Below are 16,785 nucleotides of genomic sequence, written 5' to 3'. Positions count from 1 at the left end.
ATGATGTAGCATTTCATCTTTCTCAAGTTATGTATATTATCTTTATGTGCCAAACAGCCTCCATGATCCCTGGTACTTTTGGCAACCAACCTTGCTAATGCTGCATATTTCTGACCTGTTATTTTAAGCAGGGGTGGAAGCAGTGTGCAGGAGTTGAAGCATAGCAGTTAAGCCTTCACTTAGCAGACTTATATAATACATGGGCATGCCACTTTGAATCTCAGCTACCCCATCCTGGACCCAGGTTCCTGATAATGCATTCTGGGATGTAAAAGTGGTGGTTCAAGTGCTTGAGACACTACCCCCAACATGGGAGACCCAGACTGAGTGTCTAACTTCTGGCCTAGCCAGGCCTGCATAGTGTAATCTTTGGAGAGTAAATAAAAGTGGACAGAAGACCACCAGGAGACAAATGCAGATGTCTGGCATGGCAGTTTTTCTGCTAGTTAGGATACCTGTGTCCCATATTGGAGTGCCGGGATTGAGTCCCACATCTGCCATTCATCCAGCTTTCTGCTGAAGCACAACTGGGGAGGCAGCGGATGATAGTTCAAGTGGTTGGGTCCCTGCCACCCACATGGAAGACCCACACTGATTTCCCAGCTCTCAGCTTCAGTCTGGCCAAATCCCAGCTATTGTAAGCACTGGGGTGTGGGGCTAAGGGTGAAGACCAGATCAGTATATGGGAAATCTTTGTCTGCCTCTATCTTTCAATACGAAGCAGGGGCAAATAACAGACCACCTTCATGAGCAAACCATTAAAAAGAGTACTCAGTTACAATTTATTATTTCATGTACTCATTTTTGCATTTTCCATGACCTATAAACTACCTCAAGGAACATGTTAATATGAATGTTCTAAAAAAAATCATCGAAATATAGTCAGCAAACCAAAGACTAAGTTTTTGTTAAGAATTTAATTAGTAAATTTTGTCTGAAAAGTTCGGTCTTTACCTCCACGTCAGGAGCCCCTAATCTAAGACAGGTGAGGCTCTCGGGCTCTTCTCTAACTCAATCTACCTTGCCAATTTTCTTCCTAGCACTTCTTACCTACTGGATCATGACACATGCCCACAACATAGGAGGCAAGCAAATGTATCCTGAATGAACAGTGTAGGCTTTTGAAAGTAAATTTAACCCATACTACATAAAAGCTCAAGCAATAATGATTATAGGTTCCTATCTTAAAGTAATAATCCAGTTGGGGATTTAGTCTCATTAAAAATACATATGATTTATTAAAATAAGAAACTGTTAATTCTGTCTATAAATTCTTCCCACTCGAACACATTAAAATGTGATAGGACATAATTTGTATATCTGTATAACCACCCTCCCTCTTCGATTACAAGAGATAAAACATACAACACACTGTAGGTTTATTTTTATTCAAAAAGTTACTGTCTCAAGACATAAATACAAATCAGAAAACAGTACAATTAGGACAATAGAATGTGGAGGACAACAGGTTAGAGTAATATATAAAACATTTTAGCTGGTTGAAAACAAAGCTGTAAGAACTGCTTTCACAAAGAAGTACTCTTTCAAGAGTGAGAAAAAAAATCAACTTAAGTTTAAAATCATATATACAGTCCTCTCAGCAGTTCCAGTAAATGCAGTGGTGTGTGAAACAACATATGCAATACTTTCTGCATGTAACAATATTTGCTGATGGAAAATCTGTTAGACAAGTCTCATTTCACTTGTTATTAACCATGATTTAATAAAATAATTGTATTTCAACATGATCTTTAGCTAATCTATTGGTTTTTGGCTACCACAGCCCAATGCTTGTTTGACTTCTGACTCTAAATACTGGGAGCCTTTTGGTATTCACCCATCTGAAGATACTCTTGTATTGCAAGCATATTAAGGCATGGAATGATTAAAATAATATACCTCAAGAACTGAGAGACGACTGACAGGATACACATGTAATATAAGTTAATATTTTGTTTTAAACGATGTCTAGCTGCCTAAGCCTCGCAAAATGAGTTGATGTCAAAATGGCGAGAAGCCACTTTCTGTTTTAAACTAAATTTATTTGTGAAAGGACATAAAATGAAGTTTAAAGCTTAGCTTTCAAAGAATATTATGGGTTATGAATTCTATTATCCCACCTAATTTACATACAGAGGAAATGTACTGTAACCTGTTAGAAGTATCTTTAACCTGAAGACTGCTTGCAAAGACAGATAGATAAAACAATATAAAATACAAATTTAAAAATCATTTTAAAGCATGAACACTCATGCTTTTCTATTTTTAAACATTGTTAAACTTTCAATATATTTCTGAAACCTCATAATTTTAAGTTGGAATTTAAAAGTAAGAAAAAACTAAACAAACTGCGCAATTATAAAATCAGCACCAATTTATATATATATATAATTTTATTTAAAATTTAGAACCCTATTCCCACACTCTAATAAGCTGTATAATTTTTGTTTAGAATTTTTCTGCAAACATACTACAATAAGCTTCTTTTATTTGGAGACAAAATACAGTGGCACTACTGGAAGGAATATCACAACATTACATTTTTATCTTAAAGGACAAGCAAACTTTCAGGGTCGATAATGGGATAAGCAGGTTGGAGACTGGTTACCTTCTGGCAGTTCACTGCATCTGGATATTTCTGAAAAGTATAGAGAAGCTCTTGGATTTTAAAAATATCTTAAAATACATTTTAGATGAAAAAATTGTAAAAGTTCTGCTTATAAGTTTTATTTTTCTCCACAATTACAATATTCAAAACAAAGTTTTGTTGATTGACGTTTTAAGCATTTAAATTTAGAATGCTAAAAACAATTCTATCCTACAATTTCAGGGTGGGGAATAAACTGATTCTTAACTTTGTTTCTTGGATGTAAACAGAAATCCAGCAGAGGTCAACATTATTTAGTACAACCAGTAAATAAATGTGAGAGGATTCATCTGTACCAAATGCCTCTTCCGATTGTTATATTTTTTTTAAAAAAGCATGAAATAATTGATTTAAAAGCCAACTAACAGCGCATAAATAAAATATTTACTTTCTAAGAAAAACTGTAGCTTATCATCAAATTGTTTACTTGTCCTTTACTTTATTCAGGCAAACAAAACTGCCCCTCGATGCACTTGATCTTGGTAAGCATTAAGCATGTCACATTCTCCTTAGAGAAAAATCTGTACAGAATTTCGCTGTATCTACCACACTTTATTTTTAAAATTTCCTCTTCCACTTAGAAAATGACTTCATCACAGATTTAATTGTGTACTGGTATTAAAACATTGACACTCCAAGAACCTAATGAAAGAGAAAGGAAAAAAATATTGTTAAAACAGTCATTGATTTCTTTACAAGTTATATCTCCAAACGCTTTACACTTGTTAGACATCATGCTAACAAAAAACACTTTCAAATTTTACTGCTTCTTTAATTACATAATTCTAAAGTTATTCATCATTAGTAAATTACAAAATAATCACTTGAGGACTAACCAAGATGCTACTTACCTCACAAGTATAAGAGGAAGGGCTTTGCTTTACTTATGTTTTTTATATAATCCTACTGCTCTGAATATAGGCACTCAATATTTGTTGAATTAACAAATGAATGTGCTTCCTGACATACTAGGACACTTCTAAGCTACATCAGCTGAAGAGTTGAAATCTTGCAAAGTAGGCTCTGTGACCCTGAAGTGAGTACTATCTTTAAACAATTAGCCAGACCAAAAAAAAAAAGGTATGAAAAAAAAGAGAAAACTTTCTTTTCGAAAACCTGGCCTGAGTAAATGAACAGATCCATAGATTTAAAGAAATTATACAATTCAACAAGCTCGGAGTTCTCCCTTGCTAGTGAGAGCAAAAGTTTTGGATGATCAAAATGTTTGTATCCATGAAGCCTAGGTGATGTTTTAAGGACAGATGAAAAGGTGAACATTTTTAATTAGCAACTCTCTGAGTGTGGCATGGAAGATGAATTCAAGTTCTTTCCAAAGTGCCTGACTAGAAAGCACCTGAAATCGCTTTGACTGTTGTACACAGATCAGGTCGTAACTAGGTCTTCCTATTGAAACATTAAATTAGCTCCCATTTTTCTGAGTCTTACTTTACCAACTGTACATTACAGCCAATTCTAACACATTGACTTCTACACAAGAGACGAGTAACATGAGCGACACTCCTCTATATTAACATACACCTGTTTCTGATGTGAACATTAACATTTATAAGCCCTTGAAAATATTTTAAGTACAAATATCAGGCATCACAATTGTTTCTAGAAATAAAACCAACTAAATATAAATAATAGTATATTATTGTATTATGCAGCATATTGTACTTTATAGATAACATAATATAAACCACATAAACCTGGAAGCCTATGAATATATTACCCAAAGATGATGTGCTCAGATTTTTTAATATTATCACTCATGATATGAAAATCATGTTACAAAAGATATTTGAGAAGTATACTATAGTAATAATATAGGGGAACTGGGCGGGGGAGGGTTACTTGGGCAGAGGATAAAGGAAATTCTAGGGCCTATGGAATTCTATCATAAAATAATAACAATCATAAAAATACATTTTAAAAAGGACTTAGCAAGACATCTGAAGTTATCTGTATTAGCATGACTTTAGTTACTTAGAATTGGGTTTAAATTTCTGTTTTACTATTGTTTGGATGACTCACTTAGCTTGATTGTATTATCTTAAGCTAAACACATTTTCCTATTCAAAAGTTTCTAAACTATTTTTAAATTTGTAGTTGAGGCAATGTAGAATGAAATTTAATGTTATTTAAAAATAAGCTCATATTTTTTAAAAACATGAAAGATATCTAAGGATACCTGGGATATTTAAAGAATGAGTATTCAGTTATGCGACTGCCGCCATCATGTGGCAATAGTATAACACTACAGTTGTAGGCATATGTGCTTTATCATTGTTTTAGTAGCTGAGGACGCTAAACTACCAGCAAGAACAAATAAAAGCATCTGCAATGATACATTCAGTATACATAACATGCCCAAATTGTTGTAAACAGCATGATGATGCTATTACATCACTATTTTGGGTCTAAGTAGGGCTTTCGTTTTCTCTAAATGTTAAATATTTCTTAAAAAGACAGTTTATACAACTATCTCATTATTTTAGTAATCTGAAGTAAAGAATACCGTTTTCTGAGTGAACGAAGTTTTCCTGACATTAGCTGAATACCCGAAAGAACCAGAAGATCTCTAACTGCCAACATAACTCTGACTATGGCTAATCATTTACATTTCCCAATTATTTTTATACGTGTTTCTCCCAAATGAAGTCTAAGTTTAGTTTTGGGAAGTATTAACGGTAGAGAGCATGAGATTATTAAGCCAAATGGAAGTGGCATCAAATGATACTGCCTTCTGCACTTCTCACAGGGATACTTAAGGGCCACTAAAATATTAACGACTCAAGGATAGGAAGCATGTCTAAAATTTTAGCACCAACTTTCATAAACTTGAAGTATGAGCCTCTCTCTATATATTTATGGATATGTATGAATAGAGCCTTACTGTGGAAAGTGGTCTACAGACCTCAGGAAACATTGCAGACCTTCCGAAGCACAATCTATCTTACAATTTATTAAGATTTCTAGATGATTCAAATGCACATCACACATTGAGAAATATTGACTTCAAAGATCGGGGGTCTGTCCAAAGATTTCTTATCTACTACTCTATGAAATCATCCTTTGGATCCAGTGACCAATATTATTAATACGTTATTATAAATTAGTTTCTTAAAATATTTCTATAAGTTATATAAAAAAAATTATGAGATATGGGGAAGCAAGAAGGGAATGAGAGAACGAAGGGGCCATCCTTGTAGCACAACAGGTGTGGACGCCACCAGGAACGCTGTGTGTGATGCTGGCATCCTGTGTGGTGCCAATCTGTTTCAAGGCTGCTCCATTTCCAATCCAGTTCCCAATTTAAAGGCCTAGCAGGGCAGCAGCAAATGGTCTAAGGACCCCTGCCACGCACAAGGGAGAGCCAGTTGAAGCTCCTGGTCTTGGCGCAGCCCAGGCCTGGCCACTGAAGCCACGTGAGGAGTGAGACAGAGGATGAAGGATCTCTCTCTCTCTGACTTTTAAGTACATTTCTAAAAAATCTCAAAGAAAAAAAAGTCAGACCATAGAGGACTAAGCTAAGAGGATGGTACAATATAGTTACCTGAAGTAGTAGGTGTTAGGAGGAATGACAATAAATGGGAAGATAAAAAGTGAGTAAGACGATTTAAACTGTAAGATCATATATGCATTTTAAAATCTAATCTCAAAAGAAATATCAAGGGGGGAGTGGAACAGCAAAGTTTTAAAGGCTCCACAATAGCATAAGTGAAAATGGAGCAGAACTTGAAGAACGAGGAATTGAGAATATGGCACAAGGGACTTAGGAGAGGGACTTTCTTAAAGAACTGGAAAAACTCATTAATGACCAATTAAGGGTTGGAGGAGGATAATGAACTATTCATTCTATACATCCCAATACCTTATCTTCATTATCAACACTTTTGTTCAAGTTCTCATTATTTTTCACAATGCCTTCAATAGAACAATTATTCTCCCATTCATCTTACATATCCATAAGTGCCAAGAGAATCTTTCTGAAACCTAATTCTGATCATGCTGTCCTCTCATTTAAAATCCTTCAATGGAAATTTCACAACTACAGAAAAAGATCAAATTCTTTAACAAGTCCCAGTTAAGTAGTAATTTGAAAGCATTTTTAATTTATCATCACTGCTCCGTCACCCTCTCCTCTCTCAACAAATTCCTGACTATCTGCCTGCCTCTTTCCCACATCCAATTGTTTCCATCAATTCTCAATATGCTGCCCAAGATCTTTAACCTTCAACACAGAGTTTGCCTGTATTTCTGATTCTGCAATACTGATGTACACTCAAATTAAACGTACTGAGTCATCCATAATTGAAGCTGGATCAAAGAAATCAGGCTTCAGTTCTGTTCTCTCCCGTCTGTTCTTTGATGGTGGCTAAGAAATAAAAGGAAATAAGGTGACATGTGCAGTATCTATAAAGCAGACAGTATCTGAAAATAACCAAATAAATAATTAAGTGTTCAAAAGGTCTGTGATCACAAATATAACTTACAATATTTCAAACAATATGTATTCAAGCTACAAAATGCTTAAAGGTACAAAAACAATTCATTTGTAAAAAACCATTTTCAAAAAATAACTTCCCATATGGCAATATACAAGATAAAAAAAATCCCTCAAATCATTTTCTCTTAAAAGTGCCAAATTATACTACTCTGAAGAGATGCCACAGTAAATTATTTCTTTCATTTAAAGGAGAATATATGAGACATACAAAAGAGTAGAATCAAAAGACCCAGCTTACAATTAAACCTCAGCTTTATTGTTTTGTTTCCAGGGACATGCTAAACTAAGGTTTAGTATCCCCTTAATTCTCTCAGCTTACCTCACAAAATCAAATGAGATATTCAATAAAATATGCAGAACTTCATATTCTATAAGTTCTGATCATGCATTGGATTAATTATTTATAAAAATTTATTCTCATGCTTCTAACTTCAGTTCAAATAATTTTCCTGCATTACCTGATTTGGAAAAGTTGACTCAGTAACACAGTAATATCAAGTTAGCATAGTTTTGATAATGGCAATTAAGTGGAATAATGCAAAATGAAGTGAAATTTAGCATACAAATCCATATTTTTGAGAAAACATAACTAAATATTTGACTTTTTGTAATCAAATTGACATCAAGCAAAAATGTCTGTTAAACACATGTCCTTTATCTCAAAAGCAAACATACAATTTTTATCATTTTAAAACAATTAAAATCTAATGCCTACAGGGCCCGGCAGCGTGGCCTAGCGGCTAAAGTCCTCGTCTTGAATGCCCCGGGATCCCATATGGGCGCTCCCTGCTTGTGGCCTGGGAAAGCAGACGAGGACGACCCAAGGCTTTGGGACCCCGCACCTGTGTGGGAGACCTGGAAGAGGTTCCTGGTTCCCGGCATTGGATTGGCGCGCACTGGCCCGTTGTGGCTCAATTGGGGAGTGAAACATCGGATGGAAGATCTTCCTCTCTGTCTCTCCTCCTCTCTGTATATCCGGCTTTCCAATTAAAAAAAATAATAATAATAATAAAATAAAATCTAATGCCTACAGCAACTTTATCCTCACCTCCTTTGTTTCTTACATAAACCCCTAGCAACTACTTCATTTATTATTTGTGCAAACATATTTTTGGTGGCAAGTATTTCTGTAATAAATATCCATCTTAATTTTCAAATGAACTAAACTGAACATGTTTTTACAAATACTAAATTTCTTACCAAGTCTATATCCATAGTATCAAAATCCATTCCCTCGTTAAGATCCTCAATCCTCCCTTCTGAGGACATCATGACATCTTCAACAATTGGCTCTTCATCGTCTTCCATTAGGCTTGCACCACGCCGACTAGAAAAATACAAAACCAAGTCAAGATCTGAAGAAATGTTGTAACTACTAATACATAGGAAGCAATTATGTGGCTCTCTATATTCAAGTATAATGGAAAATGATGGAATTAAAGGTCAGGGAGAATGATTAGGCATTGATTATGTTGTCGATGATGCCAAAACCCCAATGTTCATGTTTGATTGTCTAAAATGATAAGGAGTTATATTTCTTCTACATTACTTCAACACAGCTTGATAGTTCTGATATCCCAAAAATAATAAGGTTCAATGAGTTTCCCACATGGTAATGTACAAGATACCTCAAATCCTTTTTGAAAGTAAGCAGGGCACAAATTAATAAACAAATATAAAACAGAGACCAAATAAATTGCATTTTCAAAATATATATTTTCATCAACATGTAATGCTAATTTTACCTATCACTCACTCAGCACCTAATTTTACCTATCACTCACTCAGCATGCATGTGCTCACTCATTCCCACAGTGTCTACTATGTGACAGGCTTCTCCTACACCCTATGAATAACCAAGAATAGAAAACAAACGATGCTTAAGAGATGGTTCCTGCCCCAAAGGAGCTCACAATCTACTACAGGAAACTGGGATAATCAAGATTAATAACTACAAAAGAACATGACAATAGAAGTCAGTGTCAAGTATTTTAAGTATAGTGAAAGGAATTAATTAACATTTTGTTAAGAATTGGATTATTACTCCCTGGAAAGCCCAAAACTAAAGCTACACAGAAATGACATAATGTAGTGAATAAGCTAAATTCACAAATGAAGCACATCAGCATAAAGTTACCAAAGTAACAGTGAAACTGAATGTGACTTCTTCCCCCGTTTGGCTAACACTGATTGTTTTGCATTTTTTTTTTTTTATTTTTTTCAAATCTAAAGACCTCCTTCTTTCCACATCGCCCAAAAGTACCAGAATCCTAACAACCATTTACTACATATTTAACATTCTACAAAACACTATGCTGGTAAAACATTTTGTATAAAAAGGTAACAAAACATTACATCATTCAAACTACATGAAAAAAAAATCCATTTCTTCACTACTCAGGACATCAGAAAAACTGATTTCGCTATGTATAATGGAAGCAATTGAGAAATGAATATATATGTTTTGGGCTCCATGTTACCAAAAATCAAGAATCTAGTCTGTATTTGGTTTGGAGTATAAGGCAGAAAACATGTAAGGTAAACTATGAAAATAATATAAGCTTCAGAACATTTTCCAGTTATAGAGCAGGTATTATTATAGAAAAATCACTGCATAACAAAAACATTAAAAAGTTCCATGCAACAGTCCATTTACAGTTCAAGAACAACCCAAAAGAATCCTTGGGTAATGGTTGTTTAACTGAAACAACAATCCCTTATAGTAGCCTGGGGCAGATGACCCAAAATTAGAAATTAAAACAAACTGCAAACAAAAGAATATTGATAAATGGATTGAGTAATGAGAACCTGTAGAGGATCTAGAATTTTTAGGGGACAGTTACAAACCAAATGATTGTATGGCAGAATTCTGGCACACTTGGACTGCTAACTGGTTGGAAGAAATAAGCATTAGCTCCCAGCATGAAATAAGAACAAGAATGTGGCTATAGAAATACAGAAAATGAAAGTCAAGGAATAGTAGAGATGATGGCCCTATGAACTAAGCCAGGTTATCTACACACACAATAAAAGTAAACTTCATGGGACAGCTAATGTGAATTTATATAGGTTACCTCTCTTACGGCAAGTGATCATTTAAGAAAAAGCAAGTGAAATGCTCATCATTTCAGAATCAATAAAGACAGACAAAATGAAAGTTTAAAAAAGAGGGTAACAATTACTATCTCACAGCACTAAATCATGCCACATTATGTAACAAGTACAATGCTTTCAATTCAATAACTTTATTAGTCAAAATCATTAATTTTTCCCTTGTGTAGCGATCAAGACACAAACAACATTATCTGTCTGCTGTTTCTTTTAGAGCTAAGGCTTTATAAAGTTCTCATAGAATTCAGTAAAAGCAAAGTATCTAAAAGGCAAAATACAATTTCTTAACACTGCACAGATATTCACTCAACAAACATTTTTACTTAGTACTTTTCATAAACCAAACACTGAGAGGCAATGAATGCAGTCCCTGCCCTTGAGGAGCTCACATTCTAGAGAAAAGGGACAAATTCAGACATATAGTTATAATACAAGATGGCAAGTGCCATAAAAAATATAAATGTATACAATGTTACGGAAGCATCGATGACGGCAGCTTCACTTAAGGTGACACCTGAGCTTGTTCTTTTATGACGATTTCACCAGTTGCCAGGGAGTGGAATATGATACTAACTGTAGGCAGGGGTCATTTTGTCAAAGATCTTGCATGCCATGAGCTAAAGAGCTTGGAATTTATCCAGCAGTCAATGGGGAGTCATGGGAAGATTTTTAAGTAGAAAAGTTACATGTTAAGACTTTTATTCTAGAATACTAACTCTTAATGGCAGTGTGAATGATGGAGTGGTGGGAGGTTGTGAAGGGAGGGGTTTGGTGAGAGGATAAATGGGAAGTCTGAGGGAAGAAAACCAGTTAGAAAACTAATACAATAGTTCAGGTGAGAGATGAGGGCCTGAACTAAGGTGGGGAAATATATTAAGATATGACAGAACTATATTTAAAACTCTGTGTACCAAAATAAACAAGGATTCATATTTAAACTTTTCCAACAGATAAACCTAAAATTGGTCCTTTGGCTGAACTGGTTAATATTTAACTTAAAATATATATTTTTTTCTGTTGGAAAGACCAATTTTTAGTTCCTTGATTATTTCAGCTTAGTTACTTTAAAGAGCTTGCTGAAATTTTAGATAAGGCACACATTCAAATGTTAAAATGAATTAGTGAACTTCCTAGACTCAGACAATAAGGCACTCTCACTTACATGGCATGCTGAAGATTAGTTCGCAGTTTAACATAGCTCACTGCTGCTCTCTCCTGCTGTTGCCTTGCTTCCTCTTGTTGTCTTTGAGCTAACATCCATGTTACCTGCGTGCTTCAAGGAGAATTTTATTCTTCTTTTAACTTAACTTTTCTCCATGTAATTAATAAAGTTCTAGTACAGAAAATGATCAAGTGCACTTACTTATAATCAAGAGGAGTTTGATGATGTTCACTCTGCATTGGATAGACACTCATGAAGCTATCCTCAGGTCGTAACCTCTTGGGCTCTCTCATAATAGTGGAGGTGAGCTGTGGTGTCTGCATCATCACAGGGGTGTGCAGCGTTTGTTCTCTGCTTAACCACATACTATCACTACTACTGCTTTCTTCAGCTGAAAGGGATAACAACAATCAAGGTCAGACACTAATTAGGATTAATCTATTTGGGTGAACAAACATTTCTGGTTACTTTCTTTCCACATACTAATGGATAGGAAAAGGATACAAGGGTATGGAAATCATGGTATCAAGTATGACCTTACATATGTAACAGTTACACAGAGAGAACAACCAGGCAATTACACTACTGTGTGCTAAGTGCTAGGAAAGATGGAGGGTGGGGCGCAGAATGGGAACAGTCAGAGATCAGAGCTAGTTACCCCAAAGTAACTTCAAACTAGGTACTGAGGCATTAAACATTAATGAAAGAATCATAATAATCAGTTGACACTGACTGACACACTTATGGTTCAAATGGGCACTCTGTTATTCCTGGGCCATAAGCATGGTAGCAGTGGTGAATGATTGAATAAAGAAGTCTAAATCAATTGATGCAAAGTCTTGTAAGCTGTGTTGAGGTGACAGCTGACGGCTGCTAAAGGCAAGCAATTCAATGTGTAGAAGACAGACTTATAATATTGAATGAAAAGGAAACAGGTTCATCAGGAGGCTAGATGTGCAGCTCATCTGAGATGTGCTAATAGGAAATGGACACTATAGGAGATTTGTTTCCAATATATGCGATACAGACTGCTGAGCAGATAATGAGAACAATTACAAGGGGTTCACAAGCCCATACGTAAATTCAGCACTAAAATCAAGGAAAAACATCTTCTACTCCTTTTTTCCATATGTTGCTATGATTAATAAAAAGACAAACATACAAATGTCACTGGGTTAATGTGATTTAATTTTTTAAAAACTTAGCTTAAGGGGCCCGGCGGCGTGGCCTAGCGGCTAAAGTCCTCGCCTTGAATGCGCCGGGATCCCATATGGGCGCCGGTTCTAATCCCGGCAGCTCCACTTCCCATCCAGCTCCCTGCTTGTGGCCTGGGAAAGCAGTTGAGGACGGCCCAAAGCCTTGGGACCCTGCACCCGCGTGGGAGACCTGGAAGAGGTTCCTGGTTCCCGGCTTCGGATTGGCGCGCACTGGCCCGTTGCGGCTCACTTGGGGAGTGAATCATTGGACGGAAGATCTTCCTCTCTGTCTCTCCTCCTCTCTATATATCTGACTTTGTAATAAAATGAATAAATCTTAAAAAAAAAAAACTTAGCTTAAAGGGAAATAGGAGACATGCTGGGGAAAGGCGAGCAAGCAAGGTTATTTTCACTCCCTTAACACCTTCAACAGCTGAGGGTAGGCCAGGCCAATTCCAGGAGGCTGGAAACCTATCTGGGTCTCATACATGTGTGGCAGGGACCCAAGCACTTGAAACACCATCTGCTGCCTCCCAGGGCATACGTTAGCAGGAACTGGAAGCTAAGACTGGACTCAAATCCAGACACAATGATATGGGATGTGGTCATCCCAAGTGCTGTTTAAATGTATTAAGCCAAATGCCTGTTTTGACAGTTAATGACTTAAGAGGTAAAAGCACTTGGGAGACTGTGAGTGCAGAGCAAAACAATTATTAGAATACACACGTTTCTGAGGACAGAGTAGAAAAAGAAATGTATTAATACCGTGGTAAAAGGAGGATTAGATATAAACTTCACATTTTCCAATACAAAACTAGGAGAGAAATATCAGCCTTTAAGCTCTACTGTCTTTAGCCTCCAAGAGTACTTTGACTTTTCCCATCTTATAATTTGGTTCACCATCTTCTAACTAATGCCTCAATTTTGACACCTCATCCCAAAAACTAGATGAAAAAAAAAAAAAAAAAACTAAAAATTGTATCTTGTTTGATAATTTGTAAGATGACATATAAAGACCAACTCCTTAATTATTTCATGAATTCTAAAGAAAAGGAGAAATGTGATGCCCTGGCACAAATCTACAGCTATTGACTATTGCTTCAGAATTAGAAGAACATTTTAAGACTTACAATAGCAAACAGAAAATATCTTTTCAATTGATAACTTCAATATTTAAAAGAGAATTGCTTTTTCATTTGCAATAAACCAACAGCCTGAACAATGAGAGTAATTCAAAACATTCATGAAAAAATTATGCTTGGATTTCAGAAAGTTTTATACTAAAATAAATTTATGTTTTAAGCCTGATTTTTCATGAGCATTTTTTAATGCCCTCAAATTTTAACTAGTCAAGGATACCTGAAGATAATATCCAATCAAGATAGTATCCCAATTAAGATATTTACTAATGTTCACTTATATAAAAAAGTAAAACAAAACAGGGATTCTATAACTATATAAAATAAGTCTAAAACTATCCATGTATAAAGTTGTACCTTTATTCTACTGAACAAAATGAATCCATAAGGCAACTGAGCTTTAAACATTAAACATCTGATGATAAATATGGCTAACAAATAATGTTGCAATTTTCAAATACAACCCGCTCAATGGTGCAAGCGCACCACTTGGGACGCCCACTTCCGCATCTGAATGCCTGATGTGCATAATGGCCCCTCCATATTTGTGACACAGCTTTCTGCTAAATGTGACCCTGAGACAGCAGATAGACTAGTTACTTCCTGCCACCATATGGGAGACCCACTGGGTAGTTTCTGGATCCTGGTTTTAGCCTGGCCCAGCACTGACTACTTCAGGCATTTGGGGAGTGAACTACTGCATGGGAAGACTTTTATCTCCCCTACATACCCCTTCAATATTTCAAATAAATAAATATATACTTAATAAAAATAACGCTCAGAAACAACTATCACCAACACATTAAAAAGTGGGGGATTTATGTCCCCTCCACTACAGTTTCAGTGATGGCTTGGCCAACACAAAATGGTAAATGCTAGGTTCTGTGAATTTTTGGATCCAGTCCTTAATCAAGTGGCAGTATCCAATTCCTATCTGTTGGAATGATAGCCACTGGAGTTCAACAACATGTTGACATGGAAAGGTCTTACACAGGTGTCTTCCCTGACAGACTAAATTCCCAGCCAGCACCAAGCATGTAAGCAAAAGTAGCTTCATGCCATTCTTTCAGTCTTTTAGTCTTATGAGCTGAACCACAGACATCATGGTCCCTGCTAACAATGGGCTGTTACTCCATGAAAATTACCACAAAAATTTTGTCATGCAAATTTGTTTAGAAGCTGCTCAGAAAAGGAACAAAAATCTCCCCATGGACTCATTTTGAACTAACCCCAGACAGCTAGTAGACCAAGAGAAGAGAATCAGCTCTGTAGTGCATTTCTACCTCTACTATGAATTTTTATGACGTGTTTCATGATTAATGAACGATCTCCTCATAGAAATCCAGAAGTTGCATCTCTCTGAATCTCACTTGCAACCAGGTGATAATAATCAATCTATTTCCCTGTGCATATCGTACAGCACAGAGATTAAAAGGCAAGCATTCTACACTCAGACTACTGGGTTAATATCTATGTAACTCAGGCAAATTATTTACCTCTGCTAATTTTCTCATTTATAAATGAGGATATATCTGAAGAGTCACGCGACCTGAATGTATGCTTTAAATGACACATTTACATAAAACTGATACATAATGTAAGCTATGGTTGAACAATATATTTCCAATATAAAATAAGGTAAACCTTAGTGATAATTCCATCAGCAAGACATTAGGGATTTATAAAGAGAATAAACTATATTCTTACTGAGCGCAAGCTGCATGCCCTCAACCACTTTCCGTTTGCCTGTAGATGGTTTTGATTTTTTACTCCGCACAGTTGACCCCCGACTGCTGATTCCACTGATGACTGACATAGTGTCATCATCACCACCAGCAAGCAAAGAATTTCGGTAAGACATGAGTGGAAGCCACACATCTTCTCTTCGGAGTGACATCTGAAAGGTCATGAACTTTTCCAAGTAAACATACCTTAAAAAGAAGTAAAAATTGTGAATTTTGAGATATAAAACTACAAGTTCTACCAACTTCTAACTGTCTGAGCATGGATACAATCCTTCACTATTCAAATGTCAGCATCATGAGGAGACTGATTAATAACTGTGCATCTAGCAAGACTTTCACACTGAATGAAATAATTAAGAGAATTTCAACTTAATATTTGTTAAGTATCATGTTCTATGCATGAGGAATAGAAACAAAGTTGAATTATATATGGCCCTCGCGGGGAAATTCAAAAGAAAAAGTTCAGCACGACAGATATAATAAATGCATCCTTGGATTCAACAAGGAGTTTACAAATGTCTAATTTTGTCTATCAAAATTCAACATTCATGTAGCAACTATAGGTTAGGAATTTTCTCTCAGCTTCTTCATTACTACAGTTTTGTAAGGGAAATACACTTTCAATTTACAGACAAGGAAATAAAGAACATGAAAAAAATGAGTAGGCAGCATAGTCATGATTGAAGAACCACACTTTGAATTAGAGTTCAGTAATGTTAATCATGCTAAAAATAATTAATTGTCACCTAACTAAAGTACAACTCAGTATCTGCTGTGATTACAATGATTAATTCTAATCTATTTCAATGTATCAGCTGAGAACAGAAGACACCAATTACAAAACATACTGCCCTGTGTTAGTGGTTCAGTGTGCCTCTTTATTTACAAGCTGCTCAGTTACACACAGCAGTACAACACTCCTCACAGTGTGGCCTGGGAACTGGCTACCCTGTCTGAAAACTGTTACCAATCTGTGACAAGATACAAAATTGGACTCAAGATAAACTCACTAATGTACAAATACATACTCACTACACAGCTTGACAGAACATTACAGATAAGTAGTCCTCACCAAGTCATGCACTTTTCTCTTCCTTCCAACTCCTCAAGGTGAACCACTAACCAGAATTTTCTATTTATCATTCCCATGCAATTTCCATAGTTTTAATACAGCGGTTTCTTGAAACATTACAGCACAGTTCTGTATGTTGTCATTTGTACTTAGTGCTATGTTTTAAAAATCTACCCATTTTGAGCATTCTCTGATACTCC

General features: G+C 35.8%; 1 protein-coding gene across 5 annotated transcripts in view; it reads right to left on the bottom strand.

Annotated features, from left to right (window-relative positions):
- Positions 1-1,372: 1,372 nt before the first annotated feature.
- The window catches only part of STAG2 (STAG2 cohesin complex component), a 142,886-nt gene continuing 127,473 nt past the window's right edge, over positions 1,373-16,785 (bottom strand). For 4 of the 5 annotated variants that reach the window (XM_012927705.3, XM_058658709.1, XM_058658708.1 and 1 more), the window contains exons 29-34: positions 15,476-15,699; positions 11,635-11,824; positions 11,434-11,544; positions 8,361-8,487; positions 6,951-7,028; positions 1,373-3,289 (exon numbers count right to left, since the gene is read on the bottom strand). In XM_012927705.3, coding sequence (XP_012783159.1) covers positions 3,266-3,289; positions 6,951-7,028; positions 8,361-8,487; positions 11,434-11,544; positions 11,635-11,824; positions 15,476-15,699 — 754 coding nt within the window. In that variant the 3' untranslated portion in view covers positions 1,373-3,265. The remainder of the gene's footprint in view (positions 3,290-6,950; positions 7,029-8,360; positions 8,488-11,433; positions 11,545-11,634; positions 11,825-15,475; positions 15,700-16,785) is intronic. The other variant, XM_058658711.1, reaches the window with a different exon arrangement.

This window comes from Ochotona princeps, chromosome X (assembly GCF_030435755.1).
Source record: "Ochotona princeps isolate mOchPri1 chromosome X, mOchPri1.hap1, whole genome shotgun sequence".
NCBI classification, from domain to species: Eukaryota; Metazoa; Chordata; class Mammalia; order Lagomorpha; family Ochotonidae; genus Ochotona; species Ochotona princeps.
The sequence above is the reverse complement of the archived record's forward strand: the minus strand, read 5'-3'. Positions and strand labels throughout refer to the sequence as shown.